Source organism: Canis lupus, chromosome X, assembly GCF_011100685.1.
Source record: "Canis lupus familiaris isolate Mischka breed German Shepherd chromosome X, alternate assembly UU_Cfam_GSD_1.0, whole genome shotgun sequence".
Taxonomy (NCBI): Eukaryota; Metazoa; Chordata; class Mammalia; order Carnivora; family Canidae; genus Canis; species Canis lupus.
In genome coordinates, this window is record NC_049260.1 from 122,421,575 (window position 1) to 122,440,772 (window position 19,198).

General features: G+C 57.3%; 1 protein-coding gene across 3 annotated transcripts; it reads left to right on the forward strand.

The window, feature by feature from the left end:
- Positions 1-6,215: 6,215 nt before the first annotated feature.
- Positions 6,216-17,057, forward strand: ZFP92 (ZFP92 zinc finger protein). 3 transcript variants are annotated; one of them, XM_038588638.1, is made up of 6 exons: positions 6,216-6,562; positions 11,311-11,408; positions 12,901-12,951; positions 13,143-13,269; positions 14,289-14,393; positions 14,767-17,056. In XM_038588638.1, the coding sequence occupies exons 3-6, from the start codon at positions 12,919-12,921 to the stop codon at positions 16,119-16,121; spliced, it is 1,620 nt and encodes a 539-aa protein (XP_038444566.1). In that variant the 5' UTR covers positions 6,216-6,562; positions 11,311-11,408; positions 12,901-12,918; the 3' UTR covers positions 16,122-17,056. The 3 variants fall into 3 exon arrangements, with proteins under 3 accessions (XP_038444566.1, XP_038444567.1, XP_038444568.1); XM_038588639.1 differs by lacking the exon at positions 6,216-6,562 and adding an exon at positions 10,299-10,818; XM_038588640.1 differs by lacking the exons at positions 6,216-6,562; positions 11,311-11,408; positions 12,901-12,951 and adding an exon at positions 13,644-13,790 and having other exon boundaries at positions 14,767-17,057.
- The last annotated feature ends 2,141 nt before the right edge of the window (positions 17,058-19,198 follow it).

Genomic DNA, 19,198 nt, shown 5'->3' on the forward strand with positions numbered 1-19,198 from the left:
CATGACAGAAGCAGACTGGTTGCTGGAAGCACAAAGGGAATAAGCTGAAGGATGGCGGGTGTCCCACAGGCATTTGCAGAGGGCTGGAGGGCCAGGCTTGGAGGCTTTTTTTTTTATTTGTTTTAATTTGTTTTTATTTAAGTTCGATTTTGCCAACAGATAACACCCAGCGCTCATCCCATCAAGTGCCCTCCTTGGAGGCTTTGCAGAGAGGAGCGAGGGTCTGAATCCCACTGCTGCTCTGGGCTAGTGAAGGCACCTCGGAAGCCCCCTCCCACAACTGGGCACAGACACTGGTTTGCACCAGCAATGTAAGATGCGAGCGCTGTCACGAGAACCACGGCTGCAGCCACTCCCCAGCAAACAGGTCTTAACTGCCCCTGCTGTCACCCACCCACTCTAGTGGAATATGTGTGGCCCCTGCTTCTTCCCAGCTCTGGATTCAGTTGGCAGCAGGTGCTTCTGACTGATGGGGCCAGGGTCGTGAAACCATGCATTAGCCAAGGGAAGCTGAGAGCATGCAGACCTGGCATTTTCTGCTCTTCTTTGGGGAGGTGGGCTACACATCAGTTGATGGAACTGCCTGTGCAAAGGTCCTGGGGCTGAAAGAAACCTGGTGAGCATCAGACTGAAAGAAGACCAGTGTGGCAGGAGCAGAGGCGAGTGTCATGCACTGAGGCTAGAGAGAACAGACCGGGCAGTTTTCATGGGCCTCAAGGAGAGGCTGGTCTTTACCTAAAAGAGTTGGGAACACCTTGAAAAGTTCGAAGTCAGCGGTGCAAGTGCACTCACTTGTGTGCGTGTGACATGATCACATTCTATTTCCAGATCCTTCATCTGGCTTTCTTTTGGAAGAATGATAGGGGGGGACGAAGTGGAGGCAGAAAGCCTATTGAGAGGCACCGGGGGCTGTCCCATGATAGATGGCAGTGGCCTGAGCAACAGCAGTGGCAGTGGCATGGAACTGATGGGGCAGATTTAACAGACCTAAAACACGTGGAGACCTAACCAAACACTAGGAATAATTGGATGGGGAAGGTGAGCAAGGGGTACAGCCTCAATTTCTGGCCTTTGGCATGAGTGTACGGGGATTCCACTCGCTGTGGCTGGGGGCTCGGGAAAAGCACCAGCCTGGGTAGAAAATCATGAGTTCCATTTTGGACATGTGAGTTGGAAGCATCCAAGTGCAGATGTCTAGAATGCAGCTGGATATAAGGGGTAGGGACTCTGAGGACACGTCTGGGCTTGGGACAGAAGTGGGGCGTCATGGAAAATTCCAGGCGGCCCAAGGACAAATCCACATACAGACATGCCTTACCTGCCCCCACCTCCCAAGTGTAGGCATGGGCCAGGGGATGGGCCGCTAGTGAGAATGGTCACTGGAGAGCGAGGTACAGCTGGTGGCAGGTCGGCCTCGGGCTGAGCAACTGTCCTGGGCTCCTGCAAAGTTACCCTCCCCTCCACCAGGACATCTTGGAAAAGCTGGTGTTCCTTCTGGCCACAGTCCCTGTCGCCCAAAGGAATGCCTGGAGACAGGACACTGCTGGCTGCCCGCCCAGAAGCCATTTCCCCTTTCATCTTTGCTACGTGTGTCTGTCCCTCCCCCGTGCAGCTCAAGGGATGGTAACCCCCCATCCTCAAACCCAGAGGGACACCTGAGTGGTCCAAGGCCAGCGGCGCATGGCATTCCTAGGGCGACTATTAGTGATCTGGGCAGCCCATCACCCAGATGGCCCACAGAGAGGAAGGGAAGGATCCACATTCTGTCTGAGGAGGGCTTCTCTCTCTCTGGGCGGGATCGAGGAAGCGCGGGTCCCGATTGCAACCGACAGGCCTTCCCCGACCCACAGAGCAGCCGGATGCCAGAGCCAAGACTTGACACTAGAAAGAGGCGGGGTCTTGGGGCAGCGTGGCACCTAGGGACACACGGTGGGGGACAGTGGTGGCCACAGTGAGGAGACACGGCAAAGGGACCGTGGTGGCTGCCCTCTGGGACATTCAGGGCCCGGAGCAACAACTGCAGTCATCAGAAGACCTCCGACTCCAGCTGAGCTTCTGACCCACAAATGCCAAAGTGGCCTGTTTGGAAGGGAGGGCTTTGCTCCCTCCTGGCACCCAATCCCAGCATCGCTGCCCCCACCAGCCTGGCTCTGAGGGCCCCAAGGGTATGAGGACTGGCCCCGCGTGTGACAGGACATCCCCCACCACATGAGCCACGCGCCACTTGGTGTGCTGACCATGTGACCTGGAGCACCGACTACCATGTGCGTCCCCAGCTACAGCGCGCCCCAGGGCCCCTGTCTCCCAGGGCTACGGTTTGGACGCCCCTCCACACTCCATCCATGCAGAGGTGAGGGGACCTGCATAGAAACAGCTTGTCTTGGGGCGCCTGGGAGGCTCAGCAGTTGAGCGTCCGCCTTCGGCTCAGGTCATGACCCCTGGGATTCTGGGATCTGGGATCGAGTCCCCCACCGGACTCCCCACTGGCAGCCTGCTTCTCCCTCTACCTGTGTCTCTGCGTCTCTCATGAATGAATAAAGAAAAAGAAAAAGAAAAAAGAAAAGAAACAGCTTGTCTTGTACATCTGTTCACAAATAAGCTCACCTCACATGTTGTAGTCAGGCCTGGGCTCTGTCAACCTCAGCTAGTGTCTGGGGCCTAGAGGACACCACTCCAGGCTCTGCGGGTGCCCCAGACCGCCCCCTCCATGAATGGGCTGGCAGAGCAAGTCAGCCACAGCACACAGCGGAGGGGGGTGGGGGGTATCCTTTGCAGGCACCACCCCAGAGGCCGCCCCCTGCAAATTTGTCCCATGGCCTCCTTAGGCCTGGCCTTCCCACCCCTGGCACAAGCCCCTTCCTCCCCAGCAAGAGGCTCCCTCACTTCCCACTGACAATTTGAGATTCCCCTGGACTCCTCCTCAGTCCCTTTCCCCACTGAGGTCCCTGGGACCTATTGCAGAGTGGCCAAATCTGGGCTTGTGGTGCTCAGGGCACCGTTCCCTGGCTGGGGTGGGGGGTGGGGGTGGGGCAGCCTCTCTCAAGGAAGGCTGGGCCTCCCTCCACAATAAGGGAAGGAGGTGGGAGGAGGGATGGAGCAGGATGGCCGTGTGCAAGTCACTGTTGGAGCTGGCCACTGTGCCGCTGGCTTTCGTTTCATTACTCTAGGCTTGGTGTGTGTTTGAAACTCCTCATAAGAAAAAAAAAAATAGAAAAAATCTAGAAGGAAAATTTTCCCCCTGATAACAATTATGGGCTTATCAATTTCTTTTTTTTTTTAAGAAAAAAAATGTTTAACTTATTATTTTTTATTTTTTATTGGTGTTCAATTTGCCAACATATAGCATAACACCCAGTGCTCATCCCACCAAGTGCCCCCCTCCGTGCCCGTCACCCAGTCACCCCCACCCCCGCCCACCTCCCTTTCCACTACCCCTTATTCGTTTCCCAGAGTTAGGTGTCTCTCATGTTTTGTCTCCCTCTGATATTTTCATTTTCTCTCCTTTCCCCTTTATTCCCTTTCACTATTTTTTATATTCCCCAAATGAATGAGACCATAAAATATTTTATTTATTTATTCATGAGAGACACAGAAAGAGAGGCAGGAACATAGAGGGGAAAAGCAGGCTCCCTGTGGGGAGCCTGATGCGGGACTTGATCCTGGGACTCCGGGGTCACACCCTGAGCCCAAGGCAAACGCTCAACCACTGAGTCCCCCAGATGTCCTGGTTTATCCATTTCTTTTGCTTCAGGCATCCTGATGCTCTCCAGACTAACTTTATTTTTTTATTTTATAAATTTATTTTTTATTGGTGTTCAATTTGCCAACATATAGAATAACACCCAGTGCTCATCCAGCCAAGTGCCCCCCTCAGTGCCCATCACCCAGTCACCCCCACCCCCTACCCTCCTCCCCTTCCACCACCCCTAGTTCGTTTCCCAGAGTTAGGAGTCTCTCATGATCTGTCTCCCTCTCTGATATTTCCCACTCATTTTCTCTCCTTTCCCCTTTATTCCCTTTCACTATTTTTTATATTCCCCAAATGAATGAGACCATATAATGTTTGTCCTTCTCCGATTGACTTATTTCACTCAGCATAATACCCTCCAACTAACTTTAGTTAATGGTAACCCAAAACCGTGGAACACAATTGTGCATTGTCTCTCTTTTCTCTATTTGTATAGCCCTGTTACAGCCATTGCACGCTGCAGTGGATGCTGGAATGCACTTCTAGCACCTTCCCCGTGTCCTCAGGCTCTTGCTCCCTCCCTCCCGTAAGGGTTGAATGCCCAAGGCCAAAGGGGCTACCTTATCCACAGTTGCCCCCTCCCATTACTCCTAGCTGATGGGGGGCATAGAGGCGCAGCCCCTTCCCTTGCTGGCTCATGACCAGGCCCCTCCCTTGTGTATGAGTTTTCTGGGGCTGCTGCAACAAATTCCCACAAACCAGGTAGCTTGAAACAGTAAGAATGTATTATCTCATGGTTCTGGAGGCCAGAGCCCAAAATAGAGGTGTGGGCAGGGTTGCACTCCTTCCAAAGTCAGGGAGCGGAGACGTCTTCCTTGCCTTGTCCAGTTTCATGGGGCTCTAAGCATTCCTGGCTTTGGGGCTGCACCACCCCAGCCTCTGTCTTTGTCAGCATGTGGACTTCTCTTCATGTGTATCTTCTGTCTCTTATAATGACCCTTGTCGGGGCGCCTGGGGGGCTCAGTCAGTGAAGCATCTGCCTTCGGCTCAGATCATGGTCCCAGGGTCCTGGGATAGAGCCCCACAACAGGCTCCCTGCTCAGTGGGGAGCCTACTTTTCCCTCCGTCCTGCAACCCTGTTTCTACGTGCTCTCTCTCTCTCTCTCTCAAATAAATAAATACTATTAAAAAAATAAGGATCCTGGTCATCAGATTTAGGGCACATTTGGAGAACCCAAGATGATTTCAAGATTCTTACCTCCATCACATCTGCGAAGAAAGATACTTTTTCCTGAAAAGGTCAGTCACAGGTTCCACGAATTAGGACATGACACATCTTTTGAGGGACCACTGTTCACCCAGTTGTACCTCAAGAGCCCAGACCCAGGCCGGCTCAGCCAGTCACCAGGTGAGAGGACAAGATTGAGCATCAGAGCTCAGAGAGGGACCACAGGCGACCTCTCTGCCTCAGTTCCGAGGAAGGGTCCCCAAAGCTGTGCTGCCCTTGGCTTCCTATGAGGCCTGCTCCCTGCAGCCAGAAGCACCCTAAGTGGGTGTCCTAGCTCTCCCGCTAAAGCGGGGGGCAAGCGGCTGCCCTCCCGAAAGCATGGGCATGCTGAAGAGCTCTCACTAAAAACCAAGGCTGTCCCGACCAGGGCTTAGGGCCATTGGGAAGAAAGAAGTGCCTGAGCTCTGGTTTTGTAAGAAGGGGTACAGCTCAGAGGCAGAGGGGGTGCCCACCTTGTGCTCAATTCCCACCACCCCGACCCCCACCCTGGGACTGGGTGAAACAAGGGGGAGCCCCACAGTAAGCTGCGTCTTCCTGTTGCTTTTCTTTGACCTCCTTTCTCACAGTCCTGATCTCCAGGAATTCATTCTGGGGCGGGGTGGGTTGGGGGGGGGTGGCGCGTGTCCCGGGTAGGCCGTGCATTTCAATCCTGGTTCTGCCACCTGAATGGTGACCTGTTGGAAAAAGGATACCCCAAGGGCTCACCGTGCAGAAGGTGGGGCGGGGGGTGGGGGGGGGGGCGGCAGAGGGGAGACGGATGCAGCTCTTCTCACTACTCTCTTTCCCTCCGTGTCTGCACGGGCGGGGCCCCTCCCCAGTGCCTGCTCAGGGCACCCCATTTTCTCAGCTTTGCCCTCCTGGCTTAAGGGCGCCCGTGTCTTCCTGGGTGCCCTGCAGGGTCTCATGGATCCGGAACCGCTGCACAGACGACAGGCCGGACGGAAAGGCCCCGGTTCTGTCCCATGGGAGGTGTTGGGCCAATGCCGCCCCTCCCCTGTCCCCTGGGGGCACCGCGGCGGGCGGACCGCTGCGCCCCAAGTCCTGGAAGCCGCCCGGATGGGAAGCAGAGGTGCCGGGGCGCGCGCGGGGAGTCGGGCCAGGACCCCCGTGGGGCGCGCGGGGACTCGCGAGGCCGGGCCGCGCTCCCGCCGCGCCGCGCATGCTCCATGCCCCCCACCCCCCGCGCCGGGTTCCCACGCCGCGCCGCCCCGGCCCCGCCTGCTCCCCGCCCGCGCCCCGGGCCGCTCGGCGCTGGTCCGCTGGACGGACGACGGCCCCGCAGAACGCGCCTCGCCGCAGCGGCGCCGGGACGACACCCGGCAGGGAATCCGGCCGTCTCCCGGGGCCGTTGTCCCGGAGGGCTTCTCGGAGGCGGCAGCCTTGTCTCGGGCCTGCGGGGGGCGGGGGGCGGGGGACAGCCTGGGCGGGGAGGGGGCCCGCGGAGCCCGGCACGCCGGCCCGGCAGGTGGCGAGGGGCGAGGGGCCAGGGGACGCCCCGGGAAAGTCAGCCTCTGTGTGTCCCAGGTCGTCTCCTGCGACCGCGCTTTGCCCCTGCCCCCAGGGCTGGAAGAGAGCACCGGCACCGGGTAAGTGTGGGTTCTTGCGCCTCGGTGCTGGGGAGCGCGGGGTGGCTGGCGGTGCGAGGTCCCGCACTCCGCTCCGCGGGCACAGGCCGTGAGGGTCCCGCACGTGTCCCCGCGCCTCAGGGGCCTGCCCCTTGCTGGTGCCAAACGTTGGTGGGACGGAAGCCCCTCAAGAGCCGGAGAGGGAGTGAGCCGAGCGGAGCCGGGGGAACTAGTTCTTGCAGCCCTCGGGCCCAGCAGATCATCGGGGCAGCCAGGGTGGGCCAGGCCGCTGCAGACCTGTCGCCCCACCGGGGGTCCAGTGCCAGTGGCAGGGCACAGACATTGTAAACTCCGAATTAGGCTGTGTTCCATGGCGGTGCGTGCCCCGGAGGGAAGAGAGCAGAGGAAGGCTGGGGAGGAGTTGGGTTACAAGTTTAAGTAGTGTGGCTAGGAGATGACACTGTTCCACACCGACGAACAACCAGTGCAAAGGCCCTGAGGTATGAGTGGCATGGTGCTCGGGAGGGAATGCTCAGAGGGCAGTGTGGCAGGAGCACAGGGAGCAAGCGGGTGGGAGGAGGGGACGGTGAGGTGGGGAAGGGCCAGGTGGGTTTACTCTGGGTCAGGCGGGCACCCCGGGGAGGCCGCTGAGCAGGGAAGGACAGAACCCCATTAGGAGATGGCTCTCTTTATGTGCGCTTCGGCCTCTGCCCACCCCCCCCCCCCCCGTCCCCCAGGGCAGGGGTACAGCAGTAGCAAGGATGATCGTCATGGGTGGGGGCTTTGCCAGGTCGGGCAGCCCTGAAGACCCTGGGCTGACCTGTGGCCTCCCTGGGGCCCCAGGCCCTTCCACCAGGTGGGTAGCAAGTGCTGTGATCCCCAGGGAAGACTCCCGGCGCCAGGAGGAGGGACTTGGGGTGTTGAATTGCTGGAGCTCAGGGCAACTTCCACCAGGAAGGAAGGAGCCTGACTGCAGCCGCCCTGCGTCACTCCTTGCAGATGAAACAGCCCCAATTCCTTTTTTTTTCTAGTTTATTTTTTTAATAATGAATTTATTTTTTATTGGCGTTCAATTTGCCAACATACAGAATAACACCCAGTGCTCATCCCGTCAAGTGCCCCCCTCAGTGCCCGTCACCCAGTCACCCCCACCCCCGCCCTCCTCCCCTTCCACCACCCCTAGTTCGTTTCCCAGAGTTAGGGGTCTATGTTCTGTCTCCCTCATCGGCCGGTGGCAGTGCTGCCTGCCTTTCACGTTGTTTGTTTGTTTGTTTTCTGTTTTCTTTTTCTGGGGAAATAGCCCCATCTCGTGGTCTCCTGGAGGCATCAGCAGCGAAGCCCACGGGCTGCCTCTCCCTTCCCTGAGCCATGATGCATGTCACTTGGCAGCACCGGTCTCCTTCCCCGGGGCGGGGGCGGGGGTCACACTCGGCTTCACCTGGGCCAGGCCTCGAGCACGGAGCACGGTGGGACTCCGCTCCCCTCCTTGGGGTGCGCCAGCCCTGGAGGATGCCGGGCACCTGCTCACCAGGCCGAGGGGCCTTCCTGGCTTCTTGCCTGAGGCACTGCTCTCTGAGGCCCTTCCCCTGTATGCTTAGTGTCGGGTTTCGGGTTTCGGGGAGACCTGAGTTTTCATGGCCTGCAATCATCCTTCAGCTTCTCCTTTGCTCAGGCAGCCCACCTTCCTGGTCCTTCCTTATGCGCGTGCTCAGGAGTGTCCCCCCTTTCCTACTTGGCATTAGGGTCCATAAGGAGAGCTTGCCATATCTTTCTTTCCGAGACTTGAAAGTATGCTGCCTTTGGGGGCCTAGGTCTCAGGGATGGACACTTGGGTGTGACCGCTTCGCATGGCTGGCTCGCCTGGGTGCGCCTCGTGGCGTTGAGCTTCAGCGTTGGCTCCCCCTGTGCATGGTGTTTCCCTCAGGAGGTCACAGCTCAAGCATCTCTTCTCTCTTGGGGGCTCAGAGGGGAGCCCAGCATGCTGGGGGTGCGGGGGGCTAGGGATAACACTTCTTCCTTTCGACTTGTGGATTTTCCAAAATGGATCATGACCTAGCAGTACAGTCATGGCAAAGAAGTTTGTGCTATTTCTCAAAACATATGTAACCTGTGGACATCAGAAGGATTACTTGACAGTGACACCTTCCCCATTTAATCTTTTTTTTTTAAGATTTTATTAATTCATAAGAGACACACAGAGAGAGGCAGAGACACAGACAGAGGAAGAAGCAGGCTCCCTGTAGGGAGCCCGATGTGGGACTGGATCCCAGGACCGTGGGATCACGCCCTGGGCCGAAGGCAGATGCTCAACCACTGAGCCACCCAGGCGTCCCGCCTTCCCCCTTTGATTTTTGAGATGATTTTCACAGAACATAAAATTGTTGGCTGTAGAGCCAACAATCCAGGGGCATGAAATACATCCACGGTGTTGGGCAAGCACCACCTCTTTCTAGTTCCAGAACCTTTTTATCACCCCAGGGAGAAGCCCCTTCCATGGAGCCATTGGTCTCCATGCCCTCCCCATCTGCTCTCTGACCCTCGGGATTTCCCTGTGCCGCAGGGGCCACCCTTTTATAAGACTCAAAGATTTTTTTGATGGCAAATCACAGGTCAGTGACATTCGGAGTGATGAAAGGCAGAACTGTGTTGCTTAGGGCTGCGAGAGACAGGAAGCTGCCCCGTGGGGCCACGTGGGGGGGCACCTGGGGTAGGGGTCGGTAGTTCCTGCAGGAGCCCCGTGCAGAGTGGGGATGGTATCCTCCGGCTCTGGCACTGGAGCTGTCCCTGCTTGTCTGGTACCTGGCCCCGGAGTGTGGGAGCCAGATGGGGGGGTGTGCTTAGTGGTCCCAGAGGGAGGCGCCCCAATGAGGGAGATCATTGGGGCGGGGGCTTAGCAAAGTGCCCGCAAAGGGCAGAGAAAAGACAATTTTCGCACCTGACCTCAAAACTAGGTCAAGACAACTCTTGTGAAGTATCAGGTCTCCTCATATACGTGGAATCATCCTGTGTGAGGCATTTTGTATCCGTGTCTGGCTTTTCTCGCTGAGCGCGGTGGCTCCCAAGTTCATCCACCCTGTAGCGTGGATCAGCACCTCACTCCCCTTCACGGCGCCAGAACATTCCGTCGTGTGTACAGACCACATCTGGTCTGTGCACCGCCTTGGGTCGTGTCCGCCTTCCGGCTGCTGTCCTAGGCTGCAGTTAGCCTGGCTGCAGACGGTGTCGTGTGAACACCTGTTTCCAGGTCTTTTGAACATACACCTGGGAGTGAAAGTGCTGAGTCACGTGGTCGCTGTGTTGATGTCCTGAGGCGGCAGCAGACCACTTTCCCTTTTGATCAGAGCGGGGAGTGCATTAAGCCAACAGGGGGGGGGGGGAGCCTAATAGGGCGCAGCTGTTCAGCTCAGAGGCCTCCCTCCTGCCTCATGTTTGCTCCTCGCTTTGTTTCCCCTTCCCTCCCCCCCTTTTCTCTTTCCTTTGTTTTTGCTGAAATATTTTTTTTTTAGATTTTTTTATTGGAGTTGAATTTGCCAACATATAGCATAACACCCAGTGCTCATCCGCCAAGTGCCCCCCTCAGTGCCCGTCACCCAGTCACCCCCACCCCCCGCCCACCTCCCCTTCCACTACCCCTTGATCATTTCCCAGAGTTAGGAGTCTCTCATGTTCTGTCTCCCTTTCTGATAATTCCCACTCATTTTCTCTCCTTTCCCCTTTATTCCCTTTCACTATTTTTTATATTCCCCAAATGAATGAGGCCATATAATGTTTGTCCTTCTCCGCTTGACTTACTTCACTCAGCATAATACCCTCCAGGTCCATCCACGTCGAAGCAAATGGTGGGTATTTGTCGTTTCTAAGGGCTAATATTTTAAAATAAGTTCCCACGCTGCTTTCTCCCTAAGTGCTTCCAGAAGGACATGTCCTTCCATGACCCAGGGCCATTATCCATCCAACACCACTGTGAGCAGCACCACTGGGCCCCCGCCCGCTGTCCTCCGAGAGCCGCCCCGCAGTCTCCTGTCAGAGTCCCCGGTGCCTTTGACTCCCCTTTCCTGCACGCCAGCGTCTCATCAGGAGGGTGCACTTGACTACTGGCCGTTTTTTTTTAAGATTTTATTTATTTATTCATGAAAGACCCAGAGAGAGAGAGAGGCAGAGACACAGGCAGAGGGAGAAGCAGGCTCCCTGCGGGGACTCAATCCCAAGACCCTGGGATCACGACCTGAGCCGAAGACAAGAGCCGAAGACAGACGTGCTGGTTGCTTCCTCACAGGGCGGGTTGAAGTGCTCCTTCTTCCCTATGAACTGGGTGTGGGGTCCCAAGGCTGGGTGAGAATTGGGTGGAGCTTTGGCAAGAGCCTTGGGCGCTCCCCTGGGGTGGCGTCCGTCCTCACAGCAGGTCCTTGCTGCCTCCGTCCAGCCCTCAGGCTGGTTTTCTGTCGCGTGGCCAGCAGTGCACAGGGGAGGACATTTTGACATCATGTGGCCATCCCCTCTCCCTGGGTCTTCCACCCAGTGGTCTCAGTGTGCATCCCACCCAAAAGGAGTCTTCCTCTCTGATTAATAGAAATTTCTTCATCTGATATATGAGTTTACTTATTCTGGGCCAATGTTGATTGACAGCTGATCCTGGGTGATGAGGGACCTTGCAGGAATTTAAGTGCCTTGGGACCCTGTCCCCTCGCCCTCTCTTTTTTTTTTTTTTTTTGAAGGAGGAGGAGTTTTTATTTCTCAAGTCTCATTTGTGTATGTCCTTCCCATCCTAGGCACTTGATGGAAGCTGCACCCATCGCGAGACAGCCTGCCCTTGGGCACTGGGCCCACCGACCACACAGGACAGTCCGCCCTTGGCCTGACTCTAAGGGTAGCTCTTATTGGAATGAGATAAGCTGGCATTGCTTCACTACTTTTCTGAGAATTTTAGAAGATCCGTGGCTAATCATGTGGAGGGTGTTTTCCAGCCTTTTTGGTTTGCCTGCTTCATCCTGATAAAGCCAATATAGTCTTGAATTTCCTAAGTCATAAGGGAGCCAAATAACACTTTCCCATTTTGTTGTTTCTCAGTAAGGTTTCTTCAACCCTAAGGAAGTCTGCTGTTTGTGTTAAAGTCGTTTTTTTTTTAATTTATTTTTTATTGGTGTTCAATTTACTAACATACAGAATAACCCCCAGTGCCCGTCACCCATTCACTCCCACCCCCCGCCCTCCTCCCCTTCTACCACCCCTAGTTCGTTTCCCAGAGTTAGGAGTCTTTACGTTCTGTCTCCCTTTCTGATATTTCCCACACATTTCTTCTCCCTTCCCTTCTATTCCCTTTCACTATTATTTATATTCCCCAAATGAATGAGAACATATAATGTTTGTCCTTCTCCGACTGTAAAGTCGTTTTTAATCCTTAACACACACATACACAAAATACCCTCTCTCTCCTTGCTAGAGATGCTAATTTCAAGCAGCATAATATCCCAAATGACAGAATGCAGGTATCAAAAATGTCGCCCTCTCTCCTATAGCAGAAATAAGCTGCAGTCACCCACGCAGCCTAAGCACCCTGGACCCACTGCCCCACCAGCCACCACCTGGTTCTTCGGCTTCCCCACCAGGAAGTTCCACACTGTGGTCTCCAGTTGGTGGGGATAACATCCTCAGAGCAAAGTCCCTTTTGCCCTCACTGTTCTCCAGCATTGAGAACTGACCCAGCGAAATCTGATTCTGTCCCCAGAGCAGCCACATGGCTTCGCCCTCTGCACTCCCCACCCGCCCCCAGTTTCAACACCAGGACCCCTAAGCCCAGGCCTGTCTGAGGCCTGGATATGGGCCATGCCCTTACCTGCTACTGTCTGTGCTTGCCCCCAGCCTTCAGTTCTCAGCCTTCAGCTCACCCCTTCCGAGAGCGCCCCTCCAGCTATTGCAGATCCCCCCAAAGTGCGTCTTGCTATTCTCATCTTTCTCTTTTCCTGGAGAGTGAGTCTGTTTATGGGTGGAGTGCTGTGTGTGTGTGTGTGTGTGTGTGTGTGCGTGCTACAGTTTTCCTGTGAGCAACCCGGCACTCAGAGGAAAAGGGGTAGTGACAGTGGAGCTTCTATGGGTGGCTGGAAAGTCGGGGTGGGGTGCTGCCTGCATGGCAAGAAGGAAGCAAAAAAGAGGAAGAAAGACTCCCTGTCTGATGGCCCACTGCCCAGGTGACGAGCGAGGACAGAAGCTCGGTTTGGGAAAGTGTCAGTTGGTTGGACTGACTCCCATAAGGATGTGGCGAAGTCCTGTCCCCCAGTTGCTGGGAATGGGACCTGACTTGGATGAGGTCGTGTGGAGTTGGGTGCACCTCATCTCACACTGGGCTTTTCCAACCCCCATAGCTTGTCTGCACCCCTGCGATGGCAGCCATCCTCTTGAAGGCCAGACCCAAGGTGAGTGGGGCTCCCTGATTGTCTCCATCTGCCGCCTCCACGTGTCCCCCCACCTTGCAGCTCCTGCAACTCCCGGTCCCCCCTTAAATGCTGGGTTCTCGGGTCCCCCCACCCCATGTTTAATTGCTGCCCTCTTATCCTGGGACTCATGGGGGCGAATGCCCCTCAGCCATAGCAATGGCTCGTTTTAGGTGCTGGTATCATTTGAAGACGTGTCTGTGTACTTCACCAAGACAGAATGGAAGCTTCTGGACCTCCGACAAAGGATCCTATACAAGAGAGTGATGCTGGAGAACTATGGCCATTTGGAGTCACTGGGTAAGGATGTGACACACGTGTCCGGTCCCACTACTCTGTCTCCAAACTCAATTTATTTTTAAGTTGCTTTGTTGGTGACTGTGGGCCCAAGAATAAATGCATTTTTGCATGGGAGCAGTAGTCTGCTGCAGCCCAGCTTTTGGCTTCTGTGTCTGTAGAATGGTTTGCAGCTAGATGCTTTTGACTTGCAAGTGGTAAATGCGCGCGGGGTGGGGGTGGGGGGATCAAACTTACTTTGCATATGAACTCAGGGGTCACATGCACCTCTTCTATGCAAAAGATGGGTGCACATTATCCTTGAATATTTATATCCACTGTTGTAGACTTAACTCATTCTTCTCAAGGTTGACTCGTACATTCATTTCACGTTATAGAGCGGAGCTGCTCCTTTTCCTTGTATCGAGGCTAAGACGGGCACTTGGTGTTGAGCCTGGAGAAATCCAGAAAGGAGCTAGGCACGCTTCCCTGCTGCATCTCTTCCCTACAGATCTCATCTCTGTAATCTCACCACACAGAGGGAGGCTAGTTTCTTCCCCTTGGTTCTTTCTGACCCTCTGCGCAGATCCAAGGCTCAAGGGGAGTTCTGGAATCGCCGGTTGAGTTTGGCCTAAGGAACTGAGACATCTGTTCCGTTGAATGGTGGAAACGGGGCTTTTGGGGCACAGGCGTTCCTCAGCTCTGTCTGCTTCCTAATACTCCCATGGGGCCTTGCCCCCTCTGGGTCCCTGCTCCAGCCCCTTGTCCCTTGGGATCACCACTCACATTCCCCATTTCCCACGAGCCTCCGGTCCTCTCTGCAGACAACATGGTAACATCATTATCCTCTTGGCCCCCCTCACCGCCACCATGCCCGCCTGGCCCATGTACATTCATAGTCCTTTCCTTCCTTACAGAGGCTCTGTCCTTACTCTGGACCTTCCCAGTGGCCCTCTCTAGAAAGTTCTTTGTTCTCTGTTCCTGAAGATACTAAGGCTGGGCTGGGTTCCAGAGTGACTGATCTGCTTCATTTCCATGGACAGGCTTTTTGTCCTCCAAGCCTCACCTGGTCTCCTGGCTGGAACAAGGAGAGGGGCCCTGGGGAGCAGACATGTGTGGAACACCGGCCGCCGCAGGGATACAGACAGGTGAGTGTGGGGCCCTGGGCCGCCTCACCCGCACCACTCACAAACAGCAGCAGTCAGAGGAGGGTAGTGCCACCACTTTGGGTGAGCAATTCGCTTTTGTGGCAGACCTAAACGTCACAGGGAGTTCCCGCTGAGGCTCCAGATGAAGGAAGCACCTCCTGCGGGGTCACCGCAGTTCTGCTGCTTCCAGCTCATTCCCACGTTCTCCCGCCTTCCTGTCCTGTGTGTGGGCAATCACCTTGCGCCTTCCCGCCGGTCCTCCTCTCCGGATTCATCCCTCCTGGGCTCTGGTGTGGGAGTAAGAAGGGAGAACGAGCCCTAAATCAAGCTCCAGGGAGCGAGTGACACTAGTGGGTATTCTCTGTCTTTCTAGACGACAGGATCAAGACCAGGACATCGATTTCGAAGCCGAAACATTGCTTAGAGGAACTCCCAAGGACCGACCTTCCAGCCGGTAATAACAAGAGCCAGGGAGCCGGGCCACCGGGGGACACACCGGGGCACAGAGGGAAAGCTGCTTCTTCTCCAGAGGCAGGCTGCAGCGGGGGTGACCGCCCCGGGGACGAAGGCCAGAGCGGCTGCCCGGGCGAGGCAGGAGAGGCGAGGCAGGGCAGTGGCCGGGGGGCCGGGCCGGGGCCGGTCCTCGGGCCGCGCTGCTCGGCCGCCGCGGAGAGGCGCTACCTGTGTCAGCAGTGCGGCAGGTCGTTCACGCGCAGCTCCAACCTCATCAAGCACCGGGTGGTGCACAGCAGCGAGAAGCCGTACGCGTGCCCCGAGTGCGGGAAGCTCTTCGGGCGCAGCTTCGCGCTCCTGGAGCATCGGCGCATCCACAGCGGCGAGAAGCCGTACGCGTGCCCCGAGTGCGGGAAGACGTTCACGCGCAGCTCCAACCTCATCAAGCACCAGGTCATCCACAGCGGCGAGAAGCCGTTCGCGTGCCCCGAGTGCGGGAAGCCCTTCCGGCGCCGCTTCGCGCTCCTGGAGCACCGGCGTGTGCACAGCGGCGAGCGGCCGTACGCGTGCCCCGAGTGCGGCAAGGCCTTCGGCCGGAGCTCCAACCTCATCGAGCACCAGCGCACCCACGGCGGGGCCAAGCCCTACGCGTGCGGCCAGTGCCTGAAGGCCTTCAAGGGCGTCTCCCAGCTCATCCACCACCAGCGCGTGCACAGCGGGGAGAAGCCGTTCGCGTGCAAGGAGTGCGGGAAGGCCTTCCGGGGATGCTCGGGGCTCAGTCAGCACCAGCGCGTGCACAGCGGCGAGAAGCCCTATGAGTGCAGCGAGTGCGGCCGGACGTTCGGCCGCCGGGCCAACCTCTTCAAGCACCAGGCCACTCACCACCAGGAGAGGCCCCACGGGCGCCGAGACTGTGGGCGGGCGTTCCCGAGCGGCTTCGTGCTCCTGGAGCACCGGCGGGAGCACCGGCTGGCGCCCGGCGGCGAGGGTGGCCCCGGCGCCCAGCTGCCCGGACAGCAGCGCGCCCCGGAGGGCAAGGAGCCCTGTGCAGGCGGCCAGGGCGCCACGGGTGGCGAGTGTGGCAAAGCCTTCGAGGGCAGATCGTGGCCGGGCCGTCCTCAGAAGACCCGTGGTGCAGGGAAGCCCTCGGAGAAGAGTGGCGGCAAAAAGGCGCTGGCGTCCTTGGCCCTCCGAAGAGCCGCGTCTGAGCGGCACCCCACGGCTCGGAGACTCCAGGGAGACCCGGGATGTGCGGCCGCCCCCAGCGCGGTGTGACGGCGCCGGTCCAGGACAGGCCTGGGATTAGGACACGGGGCCCCCCCGGCTCCCCTCCCTGTGCTCAGTGACGATGCGGCGTGCACCGGCGTGCCGGCACACGTGCAGAGCGGACATCTGGGCAGATGCACGCAGCTACGCATGCAAGTGCGAGGACAGCCGGCCGTGGGCTCGGGTGCCTGGGGCTCCGGGGGAGCAGTCTGTCTCCTCCTGTGGGACCGTTCGCCTCACACCAAGACTTGTTAGTGTTTCCAGGTAGAAGCACTGAAAGCACTTTAATCCTCTAGGAGCCTGTAGATGGAGGGGACTGGAGAGACTTCTAGAACCAGGCCGTGGCCGGACTGGGACATCACCTCAAAGTCATCGCGAAAGGGTCTGAGGTTGGACTCAGGGCCAGTAAACTCATGGACTGCTCGTGCCCAGTTGTCAGGCCACAGGAGGTGACGCCTCCCCTCTGAGCCTGTTGCCCCGTGGGCAGAAACAGGACAGCATCTGTCCCTGTGCCTGAACACTGCCTCCCATGGGCACCCCCGGCTGCCTCTAGAGGCCAAGCAGCGCCCAGGTCCCCTCTTCTCGGAGCCCTGGGCCAGGGCGGGGGGACGGGGGACCCTCCGGCCTCTCCCGTCAGTGTGGGCTCCGGGTAAGACAGGGCACCAGCTGCCCCCCTGCCCCCCAGGCTCACCCTCCTCGCTGCCTTCTGCCCCCCCAGACCCCCAGCAATGACCACCCCGGCCTCCCTGCCCCTCCTCCCACCCTCAGTGCCTGAAGCTTCACACTTAGCTGCTCCCCCTCAAGCAGCCGCCCACCCCCCCCACGTCGAGGCTGCTGCCGATCGTCGGATCGGAAAAGAAACAGGATGGGTTCGGATTTTGCACAGAGCGGGCCCCGTAACGGCTCTCTCGTTCGATCTGCCTTTCACAGGACATTTTTATAATATTGCAGGTTCGGCTGCTTTGGATATTTTTGCATTCAGGAGTAACGTAAGTTAAAGATGGAGATTTTTGCCATATGAGAGTGTTGGTGAATCACTCCTTAAATAAGAATCACCGCCCCCCGCGCCCCCCCCCCCCCGCACCCTGTGAGGTGCACTCAGGCAGGAGAAGCAGACCCCTGAGGAGACAGGGCACACCCTTCTAAATGGCATTGACCTCAGGCTCCCGGGCTGCGGCGGGGGGTGGCGAGCGGCGGACAGGCTCCCCCTATTCCGTCCACACTGCCTACCGCCCCCCCCAGCTGGGCCCAGGGATTCTGCCCCGGGGATTCTCAACCCAGCGTCCTGATCGGCTTGCCACCTCCTTCCAGCCGTCCTCACCGCCGGGATCTCTGGCAGGTGAGCGTGTGCTGGCAGCCCCAGGGCTGGGCTTCCGAGGAGCGTGCACCTTCCCTGCCACCAGGGGCGGCTGGCCGCGACATCAGGACCCCGTGGGAAGACCCGGAAGCAGAGTTCCTTCCGAGCACGCTTCTTGGAGCTCCAGTCACTAGGACGGCTCCAGAAGTGAGAGATACCGATAGAAACAAAGACCTTGACGTAGAAGTTTGACATAGCCCTGTTCAAATGAGTTTCAGGCATTTACAACTTTTGGAAAGTTCTAGCCTTCTTATAACTTGCTTTTCTCTCATGTTCCCTTTCACTGGATTTGCATCCCCTTGTCCTTTGATTGTCTTCTGCTCTTTGCATCACGTTCGTCCTTGTTGGCGCATCATAAACTTGGCGTGGCTGTGGCCCCCTTAGCACCTTACCTCCAGCTCTGCTCAGACAGACCTGCAACGTGGGGTTTTCCAGTGGAAAAAGGAGTATCAGGAAGCGTCCTTGGAAGCCCACGCATGGGTCATCGGGAAGTCTGTGTTTTCCTGACGCACAATCTTCGTCAGGGCTGGCAAACCCGTCCCTGTGCAGAGCAAGGGACAGTGGCAGGAGGCCATGCACTGGGACTCCAGCCTCATCTGGGTCACCTGTGGCCTGACCCGGACTGGGGCAACACGTGCCACGTGAGGGGAACCAGAAAGAAACCAGATCCGTGGGCTCTGATGTCCATTTCCATCGCTCTGGTAAGTGACCCTTGTCACTCCTGCAGGCCAGTCTAGTGTCAGCCCATTGGTTCTCCTGGACAAGCCAACTTGACTATTAACGTGAGCTCTTTTTTTCATGGGACTCACGTCCACAGATGACTAGTACAGGGTGGGGGGCAATGGACAGGTGTTCTCAGCAGAAAGTGGATCTGCCAAGAGAGATGCTGGCCACGCGTGCCCTGGCTTTGGAGCGCCCTGATAAGGCCCCACGGTCCCCAAACGCTTACCCGGATACGCGACATTTGTAATAGCACAGCAATGCATCTTTTTTGTCAGTTGTCCTTATGCTCTTGCTTGTCTTCCTGAGATTTGCAGTGCGGGGCAGTCAGGAGTACCATTTCCCCCCTGACTGGTGAGCAGGTTTGCAGGGTGAGCTGGGCAGGGGTGGCTGGAATCAAAGTCAGAGTGGGCCGGGGGGGCGGGGGGTGGACATCTGTGTTTTTCCTTCGAAAGTGCTTGGAAAATGGGCTCCCACCCCTGGCTGTGTGGGGACAGCAGTGATGGCCCACACTCGCTTTCTGGGGATCCTCGGAATGTACTGGAAGCACCTTTCCCAAGAACCTTCCTGGACTCCAGCGCCCCTGCACTTCTGGAGGGCCGCCCGCTTCACACTTGGCCCCGGGAGACGCTGCGTCCGCGCAGCCTGAGCCTCTGCACCACTTGCCCTCTGAAGCTTTGGAGAGCTGTGAACTTTTCAAGAGCTGTGGAAAGGCCGTGGCAGGGGGCGCCTGGGGGGCTCCGCCGGTGAAGCGTGTGCCTTCGGCTCAGGTCGCGATCTCAGGGTCCTGGGATGGAGCCCCGCGTCGGGTCCCCTGCTCAGCGGGGCGTCTGCTTCTCCCTCTGCTCCCCCCGCTCGTGCACTTTCTCTCCCTCTTGCTCTATAATTAATAAAGATCTTTAAAAAACAAATAAAAATTAATAAAGAAATGCCGTGGCGGTACCCCCGTGTAACCAGTAAATCGTCCTGACTGAATTCATTTACTATGGGTGCGATCGAAGGAGGGTGT

Excerpts from the sequence above, each read along its gene's own strand:
- ZFP92 (XM_038588638.1), top strand. The coding sequence starts at position 12,919 with ATGGCAGCCATCCTCTTGAAGGCCAGACCCAAG. Across the intron at positions 12,952-13,142 it reads TCTTGAAGGCCAGACCCAAG|GTGCTGGTATCATTTGAAGA; the intron begins GTGAGTGGGGCT and ends GGCTCGTTTTAG. Across the intron at positions 14,394-14,766 it reads CGCCGCAGGGATACAGACAG|ACGACAGGATCAAGACCAGG; the intron begins GTGAGTGTGGGG and ends CTGTCTTTCTAG.